The 14,761-nt window shown below is 39.2% G+C and overlaps 1 protein-coding gene across 1 annotated transcript in view; it reads left to right on the top strand.

The window, feature by feature from the left end:
- Window positions 1-2,422, top strand: part of LOC106149107 — a 3,279-nt gene extending 857 nt beyond the window's left edge. The window contains exons 2-4 of the mRNA XM_013516937.1: window positions 4-226; window positions 918-1,119; window positions 2,241-2,422. Coding sequence (XP_013372391.1) covers window positions 4-226; window positions 918-1,119; window positions 2,241-2,422 — 607 coding nt within the window. The remainder of the gene's footprint in view (window positions 1-3; window positions 227-917; window positions 1,120-2,240) is intronic.
- The last annotated feature ends 12,339 nt before the right edge of the window (window positions 2,423-14,761 follow it).

Below are 14,761 nucleotides of genomic sequence, written 5' to 3' on the forward strand. Positions count from 1 at the left end.
GAGCCTCGCCGCGCTCCCGTCTCCCGCCTGCTCGGCGAGGTGCGGGCCGTTTATTCGATCGTCCTCACAAATAGCCACAAAACGGCCACCTTTACATCGTGGGTACATGGGGGTCGGGCAGGAGTGTGAGGGGTTTCTCGGTGTCCACGGCGGGCCGGAGGCGGAGGGCGCACAAGTTGGCGCCGATCCGAGCAACGCGGAGACGTCGCATCACTTCACCTTTCGAGTAGGAAGAAGATGGGTTTCTTCCTCACGAGAAGGGAACAACACTTTATTCTTATTTTTCTGGTTGGCTGTTTACGTTCTGTGATGAAAAACACTCAAGGTGTAGAGTGGTTAGTATAATGAATACCGAAAGCCTGGCGTCTGTATTTACTAATTTGCATTTTGCCTTATTTACCTCATTTACTGCTGAAGCGTTTTAAAGTTAGATGAGTTGATGGCAAGTAGTATGTCGTCTTTAAAAGGACACTTTCCTACATTACCATCCCATTTTTCACACCTAAACTAACAATAATTGGCTATCCAGGCTCAAATTTCTCCAGATGACCCCTGACCTATCAAACGGGGGCTCACTCCGTGGACGGACAGGCAGTGTATTTGATTTCTCCCCGTTGCTTTACAAGAGCCGTTCCTTCTCCCCTCCCCCTGTTTGTGGAATGGCATTGTCCCCTTGAAGAACTGAGCTGCCTTCTGGGTCTGGCTTGTGCTTCTGTGGTGTCTTCAACATATTTCTCCTTCCTCTGTACTTCCTGTCCCCTGGAAGTTAGAGCTAAAGACCGGGTTGGAATCCAATTATTCTTCTGAATAAAAACCATCTGGGTTGGGTGATGAGTTTTGTTTATTTGGTATGGCTATTTTTGTTCATCTCCTTTTTTTTTCTTTTTTTCTTTTTCATTGGCCCTGTCTGTAATCAGTGGATCTGTTTGAAAGAGTTGGCAAGGATCAGGAATACAGTTGTTTCTGCTGAAGTGGGAAGACACAGACCCAACCATCTCTGCCTCTTGCCTAACGCTCCAGTCAGGCCAAACTCACAGAGAGGATGGAATAAGAACAAAATAAAAGCCAATAGGAAACAGGAAGATCAATCTTTAGCCAAGGGAAGGGAACCAAGAGATAGCAGAGGAAGGAAAGGGGATGAAAAAGAACCAAGATGTGTTGTGTGTGTGGACTAGCTCCCCGTGAGGAATGGGATCACGTACTGCAAACATGTACCAGCAAAAATTTTAAAAATAAAAAAGAAACTGGGAGAATTCTTTTTGGCTATCCAAGAACTGCTGTTAAGTATTGAAGAATACCTTGTACATATAAAGGGCTAGATGTTCTAAGTAATTTTAAAAAGTTTTAAAGTCTAGGCAGACACTGAATCCTTCACATTCTCAGTCAGCTAGAAGGGAACACTGCAAGCTTCGTAACGATTGCCATTTCACCTTCAGGACAGCTGCCCAGGATGTGAAGTAGCGCACAGGTTTGGAAATCTGAATGTCTTCGGTTACCAAGTTACCAGAATCTCTGAACTGCAATTTCCTCATCTGAAAAGTTTGGAGAGAATAATTATTTTAAAGGATTTTTGTGAGAATTAAGTTAACCCAGATGTAAAAGCCCAGGGCATTGCTTATCATGGAGTAGATAATAAATGATGGTTATCTCCCTTAGGTCTCCCTCTGTCTCAGTGGTAGCACATCAAATAAATATTTCCTTAAAAATGGAGATTTCATGTATTTATTCAACCACTTAAATGGAAAGGCTGTAAGATATTGCAGATTCTAGTTAAGTAAACTCAGGCACTAGCCATTGCTCAGGCTCTGTAATGCTGCAAATTTGCAACTCAGAAACTCAAAGGTAATTCTTTACCTTCTATCAGTCACTGGGGTACTTTATCCTTCTGGGAAGATTTCTACAGGTCTACAGAGAAAGACTCCTGCCTTACGAGTTTAAAATAAGATTCACAATAATATAATTCTATCATCCAAAAAAAGTTGAAGTACCTTTCAGTGGTACACAAAGCAGTACAGATACCATATTTTTCATGCCTTAGCAATGAAATGAACTGTTTGGAGAAAGGGGCACAATCTCTCTGGAAGGTCTTCTGGCAATACTAAACATCAAGTGTGTTTCAAAGGCCCATGCTCTCTCTCAGCAATTCCATTTCTGGGAATTCATGCTAAAGGCTATGGACAAAGATACATGCACAGATAGCATCTGTGATAGAGATACCCCATCCAAACCTCCTTTCTTAGGAAAAGCTGCAGCCCACCACTGGGGTCTGTGGTCAATGGATGCTTCCAGCTGTCAGCCCCCTCCCCGAGTGCAGGTCTCACTGCGGAAGGCAGCCTTACCTGGGGTCATCCCCTATGGAGCATCTGTCTTCTTCATAGTTAGCAACTTGCAGTTTAGAAGCCCAGCTTTTTCAATTCAGTGAGGGCCAGGCCTTCTCAGCAGATCCTGGAGTCTGTTTGGGCTTCTATTGGGCTTCTTCCTTGCTCATCCCTGTTCCTTCCCTCTTCCATATACAGAGGGAGATCCTCACTGTCTTGTATCTCAAACACAATTTGCATTAGCTTTTGGAGAACTCAAAATCTGATGCTATCAAACATGATTCCTTAACAGTGAGAATCCCAGGGACTGGGGATTTAGCTCAGCGGCAAAAGCGCCTGCCTGGCAAGCGCAAGGTCGTGAGTTTGGTTCCCGGTACCAGAGAAAAACCAAAAACCAAAAAAAAAAAAAAAAAAAAAAAGAGAATCCCAAAATGAGACATAACTCAGAACAAAGAACTGACAGTAGCAGAGTAAAAAGTATCACTGACTATTGCAGCTAATAAGAATTTCTTTATAGCAGGGCATCTCAACAGAAGTTGGATTGACAGTTTGGGTTTGGTAATTCTTTGTTATGGGAGATTATCCTCTTCACTGTAAGATTTTCAGCAGCATCTATAGCCTTCCACTAGATGCCAGTAACATCCTTGTAGATGTGATAACCAAAAATATCCTCAGACATTGCCTAACATCTTCTGGGGGACCAAATCACTCCATAATGAGGATTGTTATTCAAAAGGAGAGACTGACTTTCTTAGGAAATGCTTTGGTACAGTGGAATTGTGCCTTAGGCCCAAGTTCCTTGCAACAAAGGACTTGGGTAGGGTGGAGAGAAATCTGGGTGAATTGGAAGAACAAGGGTGCTCTGTAGTATAAATGAGGAAGGGTAGGGACTGAGTGATGCCTGGGGCAAAGATTTTAAGAGAGAGGGAATCTTCTGGCTGGAAAAATTGAAAGAAGAGACATGTAAAGTGGAAATGAGCCTAATAAAAGTATTGAATTTGTGCACTGTGCATATTACTCAAAAAGTGTCTGTGCTTATGGAGCCACAGAAACCTAACATCTGGATTACATGTGGTATGAGTCAGTAGTAGCTTAGTGGAGGAACAGATTTAATACAAGATATACACATATATAAGGATTTACAAGGTAGGCCTACAATGGCCGCCCTCAAGAGTCAGGTGTGGAAGAGTGCAAAAGGTCTGTCCGCACACTGGGGATCCAGAGGATCCTGTCGAAGGCCCAGAGCTCCATGTAGTGTCCAGTGCGAGTCTATCAGGAAGCCAAAGGGTCTGCAATGGAAGACTGAAGGGTCTGCACTGGAAGCCAGGAGACATCCAAGGTGAGAACAGACTGGAGCTCCTCAAAGAAGACAGAAGCAATCCTTCCTTTTTCATTTCCCTGTTATGACATTCTGGCACTAATCCTCCCTAGAGTGGGTCTTCCACACCCAGAACTATGCTGTGCCAATTTAGTTGGCCATTACTCAGGTTGACACAATCAACCATCACACATGTATACATTTTGTGCTTTCATAAGAGCTTAATTAAGGAGGAAGAATCACTCCTAGAAGTAGATAAAGCATATAAAACATAATTATAATTATATTTATCCCATCCCTATCCGATGTCTACCACAAAAATACATCCTTCTGTGTTAATAATGAGAGGATTATGATTGTTGTCAGTACTTATATAATGTTATTCAGGCAGGTAGGTTCAATTCTGTATTTGAACATGGACAGGAAAAAGCCAAAATGTGACATATAATGATTAAAAAAAGAACATAACAGGGGAAATGTGGATTGTAAGAAAGCAAAGAACAAACAAAAAACCCACCAAAGTGAGTACCATATTATGTCACTCTCCAAAGGCTGACAAAACGAGAGGAATTTTTCATTACAGTCTTAAGACAATGAGTACTTTGCCCAATGGACAAGGGCAGGGGTCCTAAATCTGTCTTCTGAAGCAGCTAGATGGTTAGCTGAGAAGGGAGAGATGAGATGAAAAGAGCTTGCTTCTTATCGACCTTCCCCCTGGATTCACAGACATCTCATTAAGAGATCAACTGAGATGGTGACTTTCAAAACATGGAACCAACCCCATAATTTGAGGAGCAGTTGGTTATTTTCTTCCTACACTAAAAATCTTAAAAGGATTTTTTTTTCTTTTCATTCCTTTCTTCTTCTTCTTCTTCTTCTTTTTCTTTTTTTTAATACATGGAGTGGTCTCCCATCATTAAACTCAAATGATTTAACATAAATCTCAGGCATTTTCCCCCTGTGGTCCCTCATTCTAGCTAGAATTGTGAAAACCGCATTATAATTCCCTAAGTGATAGCAGTGAGATCAAAAGGACTTACCCTAGAATTAGGTTTGAAATAAACTATTGGGGTTTTGGAAAAAAAGGAAGGAAAGAATGTGTGTTTACTAAATTTCTCTTCCTGAAGTCCAGTGAAATAAATAAAGTCTGCATTTTCTGTAAAAAAATTCTTTAGTAAGGATAATCAAAGATAAAAGCTAGTCAGGTCCAATTTTGCCTAAAACATTTATTTTTTTCCTTGTGTTTCTCTGTTTTGGTGGTGAATCTCTACCCAATTTCTCATTAACTTCATCTGATGAAAGAAATTACTATTGGCTCAAATTGTTATGTGAAAAAGACAAGGAAAGTACTTGGGCATGGTTTACATGGTGTTTGTAATACTTTAGAATTATAATAGCAATTCTTGTTTATATTCTGAAATTGGAGCCAAAGAAGAAATAGCCTGTCCATAATAGGAAATTTATAAAAGCTCAAACTACAGTTTTTATAATAATTCTCTCTTGTCTATGAATACTATGGGGATATGGTAAATATTGTAGCTTCATAAAGGAAAAGATAGTGCTTTGGTCAATAATAATGTACACCTAAAATGTGCTAAAAGGGAAGATATCCTATTCACTATAATAAAATTTTTAAGATAGAAAAATGTAAGGAAAGCACTAAAGACTACAGAACTAACTGGTATCCAAGACCAGAAACTCAAGTTTTACCCTGGTTTTTCTGCTATTAATCTGAACCTCCATGGTATGATCACTGATCACAGTGATCTGAAGCAAACCTGACTCTCAGCTCTAGACAGTATGAGGAAACTGTACAAATGTCCGTAAACTGAAGTTCCTGGTTGTTGTTCAGAGTTCCAGCATGACTACAAAATTTCAGGTTCTAGAAGACAGATCTGGTACTCCTTGGTTAATTCACAACTGCTATAAATGTCCTTGGTCATTATAGACAAAAACAAACCAATCAGGCCAAACTAGTCCAGGCCTATGCAGTTAAGCTAAACAAAAAAACCCCTGGCCCCAAGGCTTTCTCCCAACAGACTGAAAAGACATCTGCCTATGCTCCATTTCTGCTACTAAGACAATCAATTGGAGAGGAAGCCCTGCCTAAAACTTTGATATGGAATTAGGACTAGACACAGGCACGCACGCACACACACTGATGAATTTTCTCACAGTTAAAGGTAAGAATTAGGGCTCTATTACTCTATTATTTGATGAAGTAGTCCTCCAGTGGCCTCCATTTATTTTTATAGAATAGATCTCTGAGCATGGTCTAGAATCAGAAGAATATGAGAGAAGAGGCCCAAAACTATGCTGCGTTTATTGTAGACTTGAAATTATTGGCTAGATATGTTGGCTTTAGAGAAATGTTTGCCTCCCTTAATATGGATGTAGACTATCCAATCCTTTAGAACAGCTGTTTGATCACACAAGTATGTGATTTATCCAAATAGACTCAGAAGAGACCAAAAGAAACCAGGAAGAATAAGAAAAGCCATGTTTATTTCCTACAGATCCCAAAACCTCAACACAGACAGCACTTGTCATGCTGACAGAAGTCCCATGTTCTTTTTCTATAGATATTCCCCAGAGTCTCTCCCACTTCCTCTGCAGCTCAAAAAGTCTGAAATAAGGACTTCTGTGTGGATTTTCTGGCTAAGTGTGTCTAACACATTCTGGAGTGAAACCAGCTCCCTTAGGTAGTGAGCAGAAATTCTTAAAGCAAGATAGATATTGAATGAAACATATATGAAACGTGCTGTCTCCAACAAACAAAGTGGATCTTGATGTACAATGTAAAGGCTAGAAGCATACAGGCAAGTTAGACCTGCACAAAGGGTCTAATTTTTTTGCCTTAGATTCTAGAAATAATTGTATTTGTTGGACAGTGTTATAATCCAATTCCATTCTTCAGTGTGGATATCCCCACTAATGGTAGATAGATAGCTTTACCTTAGTGATAGCATGCCCAGCAAAAGACAAAGGACTACCTAGGAAAGATCATTGTCACAAGTGGGAAGATTGAAGCCAAAACTGTAAAATTTAGCAAAAGCAATTAAACCAAAGGCAGCTGAAGATATATGCTCTGAGGAATTCTTGAAGATACTGTAGGAACCCTTGGATCAAAGCATTCTCTTTGAAAAATTAAAAGAATCTACCTGCCAAAGGTCAGAGATGTGGAAATGCCCCAGAGAAACCTGCTTATCATCTGTGTTAAAAACTGACTTTATTCTTCTAGAAGTGGAATGGGCTGGAAGAGTGGCCATCACTTGACCTTTCAAAGTTTCATTCCTAAGTACTGCACATCATGGTCAGTCAGCTCTCTCAGTAATTATTATAATTAAATAAAAATAAACCTAAATTATTAATCTTCAACAGTCAAAGTTTTCATCATTTTTGAAAGACAAATTTAACTTGACAACAACTAAAACAAACTATCAATAAAAGCATGTCTTTCTGATTATGTTTACTAGAGATTAGAGAAAAACTCTGCCTTAATGGGAACTGTCCTTCCAGAACTTTTTTCAGTCCTTGAATTTATAACTGTTTAGAAAGTCAAACTGAAAAAAACAAACAAAAAAGCCCCTCAAAATCCCGGCACACAAAAAAAGGAAATTAACTAATCAACAAGTACTTAATGAGCAACAGCAAATACTGTATTTTTCTGAGCTCCTAAGGTCCTCTACTAGTTAGCAGAGATGCAAAGAAAACACTAGTCCTCCCCCACAAAATTAAACATAATTATGTATCCAATAAAATGCTAAGAATATTTTTGTTTACTTCAAATTTGGGGGACATTTCAATGGATAGATATTTCAAAACATTTTCAAAAAACTGTAATGTAAACTTTCATTTTAATTTCTATAAGAAAATAATGTTTTTGCCTTTTTTTTTTTTTTTTTGAAACTACATCTTGCTAAATTTCCCAAGCTGACCTCAAAGTCCTGGACCCAAGTGGTTCTGCTTCCTGAGTTTCCCAAGGAGCTGGGAATACATGCACATGCCACCATGCCTGGTTTACAACAAAATAATTTTTAAAGTAATTCATGCCATCAAAATTCCTTGCCTAAGAGGTATTTTACCCATGAAGCCCTGGTGATCAGAGATAATTTTATTAGATGCTAAATCAAAAAGGAGTTATTAATTTTAAAATCTGCTTTCAATTGCACATTCAGCCAACACAATGGGAGAAGACGCTGCTTTTGTATAAATAAATTACTCAAAATCAGCTATTAGTGTTTTTTATATTTATTGTGAGGTCTCTTGAATAGATCTAATGTCAGTTAGGCTAGTGCTTGTAAATCAATGTGATCATTATCCTGGGCATCCATTAATTTCTGGTTGGATTCCTTGAAAATATCTGTAGATAGAATTCATAAAGCTCATAAAAGCATGATTACAGTAGAAGCATTTTAATCATGAAGGTAGTACTTTCAGTCAATTACAAGATTTAGAGAAAGAATGAGAAAAACTTTTCAAGCAAAATCTAGCAGCACACAAATCTAAACTCAGACTGGCTTTGAAGAATGTGTTGACACTACTTCATGCCCTTATACCTTGTTTACAAAAGCCCTCTACAAACTGCAACATGTCTGTTATTATCTTAGTATCTTCTACCGTAGGGCCATTCCAGTGCAAGGGATGAACAATGATTACAGAAGTGATAAGAGCTCTTTAACAATTTGCAATCTTGTGGTTTCCAACAACAAAAATTCAGGCTGAAAATGTCCATAAATTTGACTTAGTTTTATTTCAGTTATAGAATTTTTATCTTGCTCTCTTACTGATCTCCTCTTGTCTACCCATATGTGGGTTTTCTTTTCCTGAAGAAAAGCTAGATAGAAATGCTCTGCCTTAGTTCTTTCATAGGAACAATACAGCAGTACATGAGGAATTTTATTACCTTCTTTGGTGAAGACTCCTTCACTGAGATATAACCAACCCAAGCGGATGCAGACATGGACACTGATCAATCGCTTCCAAATTTCCAAAGCTCAGAGGTATGTTCTTAGCACAACAAGGCCAGCTGAAACAGGAGAGATATTCTATATACCAATTTTTTCAAACCACTTTTAATAAAAGTTAAGATAGGTGCATACCATACCAGTATAACTTATTTGACCTTGTCCTGTCACTCTAGCAGCATACTGAAGTTCATCAAAATTAAAGTAGCTAAAAAAAAGAAGCGTGAATAGCAACAATAACTTGCAAAATTGAGATAATTGCTTGGGGTGGTTTAGATTCTGTAAACATAGCTATCAAAAAGAAAAACAGCATTCTTGGCCCACAAGAGTAAGAGATTCAGATAAAAAATGTTTTTCTAATGAGCAGTATGCTTAGGTATAGTATTATTACAGGAAAGACCAAAATTCCAATCATCCTTACTAAATTGCATGTCTGCTAACTTTAGCTATTTGGGGATTTTTTTTTTTTTAAGTTAAGGCATTTCCAAGTTACAGAAGAAATATGCATAGTTCCTTTGTACATGGGAATGAAATGTGATACCTTTATCTTCTGTCTCCGTCTCTGTCTCTGTCTCTGTCTCTATCTCTCTCTCTCTCTCCGCCTCCCTCTCATTTTCTATGCTGGGGGTTGAACCTAGGACGTACTGAGGTACGACCTAAGCTCTCTTGATTTTTTAACATTGTGACATCTTGCTAAATTCCCTCTGCTGACCTGGAACATGAAATCCTCCTGCTTTGGTCTCTGAGCACCTGGGATTATACACTTTCACCACTCTACCTGGCTGAAACAACTTTCAATATAGTTTATTGCAATATTGAGGTGCTATTAACAATAATAGTTACCATTTAGAGAGCTGGGCCTTATGTACTTTATTTATAATTCTCACACAAAACCTGCATTGAGAGTGCTTTTACTTAAGATTAAAATTTACCCAAGACTACAAAGTCAGAGCTATCAATAAAACCTGGTCTCACACCAAAATCTGAGCTCTGCTCATGATGCAGTGACTTTTAGATAACCGTTAAAGAGTCTCTTAATATTGTTTTGGTAGAAACGCTCTACTTTAGGCCATAACTTTGTATCATGGTACCAGGGGGAACGCTGCAATTCTGTGTTATCAAGGTCAGAAGTATTATAATGGAGCAGTTTCCATCATGCTGCCTCTTCCTGGGTGCTAAGATTTGGATATGGTTTGAGTGTGCCCCTGCCAAGGTTTCGTGTGTTAAAATTTAATCCCCACTGTGAGGTATTAAGAGGCTACAAAGTTAATCTGCCTATAGTATTTAGAGGTAGGAGGGTTTTTTTTTTTAGGTGATTAGGATTAAAGTCATTAGGGTACAATGCCTGTGATTGAATCTTAGTGGCTTTATAAACGAGGGAGAAAAACAAAAATAGATACAAACACCCTTCGTTCTGGGTTTTTTGGCATAGCATAGTGCACTCCCTTGGAACTCGGCTGACAAGAGAGCCATCGTCAAATGCAGACATTCAACCTTGCCCTTCAGAACTATGAAACCAAAATAAATTTCTCCTTATTAAAATTTACCAAGCCTGAGGTATTGTGTTATTGGCAAAAGAAGACAAGACTACTACAGCAAGAAAAGGTTCTAACTGGATATTAAGCAAATGTTTTTTCTCCCTTACAAAGTTCCGTTTGCTAGGATCTCTGAAGTATATGGAAGAGGTGTCAAATCCTCCTGCCCAAGATTTACCTGTTAAACTTCATCCTGGAAAATCACTACTTAGAGTGTGACCCTGGGACCAGAAGCTTGAAGGTCACCTAGAATGTTACTAAAAGGTATGACCTGATAGCTTTTTAAATAAATGGCGCTGGGGAAATTGGCTACCCACATGCAGAAGACTAAATCTAGACTCATATCTCTCAACATGTACTAACCTAAAATAAAAATGGATCAAAGAGCTAAATCTTAAGACAGAAATATTTAAGTTGCTAGAAGACCAAATAGTTAAAACTATTGAAGACATAAAGTAGGCAAGGACTTTCTAAACAGAACCCAATTGCACAAGAAATAGGATCAAGATTCAACAAATGCAGTCATATAAAATTAAGAAACTTCTGTACACCAGACTACAGAGTTTCTGCACAACTTACAGAATGGAAAAAATAATTTCCAGCTCTTCCTCGGACAGAGGACTAATACTGAGACTATATAAAAGACTCATGGGCCAGGGATATAGCTCAGTGGCACAAGTGCGTGGCTAGCAAGCACAAGGTCCCAAGTTTGATTCCTGATACCAATAAAAAAAAACCCTCATCATAATTAGACATCCCAAAATAAAATACCCAATCAAAAAAAACAGGCCACTGAAATGATTAGGCATGTCTCAGAGTAAGTAGAAATTGTCAACAAACACATGAAAAATGTTCAGCATCTGGCCATTAGAGAAGAGAAAATCAACACAACACTGAGATTCCATCTCACTCCAGAAAGAATGGCTATTATCAGGAAATCAAACAATAGCAAATGCTGGTGGGGCTTCAGGGTAGGAGAAGCCCTTCTGCATTGTTGTTGGGAATGTAAACCAGTACAACCACTATGGAAATCAGTAAGGAGATTCCTCAAAAAACTAAAAATAGAAATTCCATTCAACCCAGTTATTCCTCTTCTAGATGTCTTCCCAGAAGAAGATATCATATTACAGTGATACATGCATATCCATATTTATATCAGCATCATTCATAATAGCTAAATGTTGGAAGGGCCTATATGTCCATCAACAGATGAATGCCTAAAAAAAATGCTGTGTTTATAAACACAATGGAGTACTACTCTGCCATCAAGAAAGATAAACTTGAGTCTTTTTGTAGGAAAATAAATGCACCTTGAAACCATAATGTTAAGTAAAATAAATCAGACTCACTAGCTTAAATATCACATGGTTTCTCTCATATGACAAAGCCAGAATACAAATAAAGAATAAAATAAAAGATAATACGAAACAGGGATCTAGATCTTTTGCAGAAGAAAAAAGGACCAAGACATGGAGGGAGAGGGAAGATTGGGGATGGGGAGAGGATGAAAAAATGAATTAAGATGCGTTACATACAGGTACCAACACTCATGAAAAATGTAATCACTATGTACTACCAATATGTACTAACAAAAAATAAAATTGAGGAAAAAGTGCCCAATCTCATGCCCCATCTACCAGCTGAGTCAGAATTACATTTTAACAAGATCTGGGGTCAACTGCACTAAATCAACTGAAATGCTCAGATAGTAACAAACTCCATCAGAGGCCTATCATTTCATACCTTTCCTTTCTTCTCAATTTCTCTCTTTGTTTTTTCCTTACATGGAAATACACTTTTAAAAAGCCAGCTATCCAGACATGCTGACACATACCTTATCCCAGCACTCTGAGAAGCTAAGGCAGGAGAATCTCAAGTCTGATCCTAATCTAGGCAACTTAGAAACTTGACAAGACCCTGTCTCAAAAAACTTTAAAAAAAAGTTGGGAATATATCTTAGTGCAAAGACCCTGGACACACTCCCTAGCATTGCAAAAAATATTTAAAAAATTACTCAGGTGGTTCCGCACACCCCCACACCCAACTATAACTTCATTTTCCTTCTCTTCTCAATAAGTGATTTAAAGAAGGTTTCTCTATTGCCTGAATCCATTCACTTCTCAACCCACTACAGTATAATCACCTACCTTTTACTATCTGGCAGCTACTATATGCTAAGCACTATCCTGGGCTCTGAAGATAAAATAGTGTGGTCCTTATCCTCGCATGACTGTTACTGGAATTGTCCTCAGCTCATCACCAACTTCCTAAATTGTCAATTCCAACGAACACTTTGCATTCATTATTAGACAGGAGAACCCAGTTGGTGTAAGTCAGATACTAGACAGATTTTGCTAAAAATAGGAAACAGTGCTACACTTCTTTTTAAAGAAAAAAGCTATTTTTAAGGTATTCCATTGGAGCCTCAGCCCCATTTATTTGGATAATCAGAGGTTCCTCATGTGAGATTGTAGGTAGCCATTTCCTTCTAACCTGGGCAGCACCCAAGAGAGATAGACACCAAAATATGTATTTCAGAGATCTGGAGCTCTAAAAAAAATTATGTCAATAATTTCTATTATTTCTATAAAACTAACCCTATAGGTCTATTCAACCTGCACTTACATAAACAGAATTTGTCCATAGGTTAAACACTAAATATAAAGTAAACCTTTTTGCACAGACTGTTCCTTTTGTAGCAGACACAAAAGAGAGAGAGTGTGGTATATCAAGGACCTGGCCAGACGTGGAACAAATACACATGGTCCCTTCTTTCTGACTTCACAGAAGAGAATTCTCCATGGGCTTCACAGGACTCTTCATCACAGGGAAATTTAGGGGCCTTTTAGGCAATGGCTTGGCCTAGGCTGTCTTCCATGGCTACAGGGATATTGATGTAAATATTACCCACGTTTTAGCTGTAGCGTAAGTAGATCCACAGTAAGTAACTTTCAGGAAAGGAATATACAACTCAGTATTTGGGTACTGACTGGAGACAGTTGCAGAGATCAGATCAGAGAAGCTAGGAGATGCTCAGTAGGTGAACTGCATCTTTTTTGAGTAGGCCAGTTTGTCCAGGTTGGGACCGCAGGCCAGCTGCACCACCGGAGGTGGCCCCCCAAACAACAGCAGCACATCATCTGCCGGGGCAGGCAGGTGCTCCTGGATCATGTCACTATTCACAAAGACCCTCCTGTAGGTCCAAGCTGCTGGGAGATGGGCCAGAGTTAGCTAGAATTTAGAATGATTGGGATATCGAGCCTGCAGTTTCTCCAAGTCCTCCCACAGGATTATGTCCTTTTCAGTCTTGTTGGCAAAACAAAAAAAGCAGAAAGCACTGGGTTGGATCTTCAGAGACTTTCAGAATGCCTTGGAACAGCTGTGGCATTGGAGTGACTCCTGTCCCTCCAGCAATCAGTCACCAGGGGTTTTTGTTTTTGTTTTTGTTTTTGTTTTTTTGGTGGGGAAGCACTTCAAAACTTGTGGAGATTTCTTGTTGGACTGAATGTTAAAATCCCCTTAATGAAAAAATCCATGTACTCGTGGCTCTCATCACTGGTTACAGGGGTATATTTGAAGGGAAAGAAGGGGAAATTAAGTATGTATGTATATACAGGATAGCTAACATAGTTGTACTACTGTCTTCTATTGCTTTACTGAAAGGAACAGTTAATGATTACTTGTTTGATCAATCTTGCATGTCTCTATTTGTTTTCCTGAGAAACCACTTTGTAGATATCAATACATAGTACAACAACCATGGTTAATTTCCTACCACTTTGTCTGTAACTCTGTACTGTTTGTATTGTTCTTATGTTATTTTCTAAGTGGATGTCTGTTTGTTAATATGTTTTCCTTCTCTTATTTTTAAAATAAATTTTAAAAAAGACCCAACCTAAAAAAAAAAAGGAGTGTATGGCCTGGTGACCAAGCCACAGGCAGCCCCCAAATGCAGTGGGTAGTAGGCAGGGCACAGCAGAAACTTTCGGTGTTGTGGTTCACAGTCATCTTGTCTGGGAGTTGCAATGGTACTTCTCACTGGGATCTAGGAGAGGGACCTGCATCTAGCAGGGCCTTTGGACCAAGTTGGTGCCCACAAGCAGACCTGGCAGAGTAAGCAGCCCCAGCGAGCCAGAGGGACCAGGCTCTGCAGGTAGAGGAGGCAGCATAATGGCTTCTTGGAGAAGCCAGGGCGTGAGGGGGCAACTGTCCCATAAGGCCTGACTCCCAGAGTGGAGATCCAGGTCCAGAGCTTCAGAGGTCCAGATTGGAGACCTCGACACACAGAGAGGGTCCAGAGCCCCTCAGGTTGGGAACTGCAGTGGTAGCTCCTGGTTCTGACCAGAGTGCCTAGAACAAGATGGCCGGGTTCCCGTGGTGAAGGATATGAGAAGAAGGTCTCACCAGCTGTATTCAAAAAAAGCAATTTTTTAAAACTAAAAATAATATTTATGTTAAAATGAACTAAGGTCCCTCCACCCCCAGTACCAGAGATAGAATGCAGGAATACTCTACATCCAAAGCCCACCATTTATTTGTTACTTTGTTTCTTTGACAGGATCTCACTAAATTGCTCAGGTGGGACTTGAATTTAGGATTCTTTTACCTCAGCCTCCCTCAGAA

Source organism: Chinchilla lanigera, unplaced genomic scaffold, assembly GCF_000276665.1.
Source record: "Chinchilla lanigera isolate Chin_1 unplaced genomic scaffold, ChiLan1.0 scaffold00003, whole genome shotgun sequence".
NCBI classification, from domain to species: Eukaryota; Metazoa; Chordata; class Mammalia; order Rodentia; family Chinchillidae; genus Chinchilla; species Chinchilla lanigera.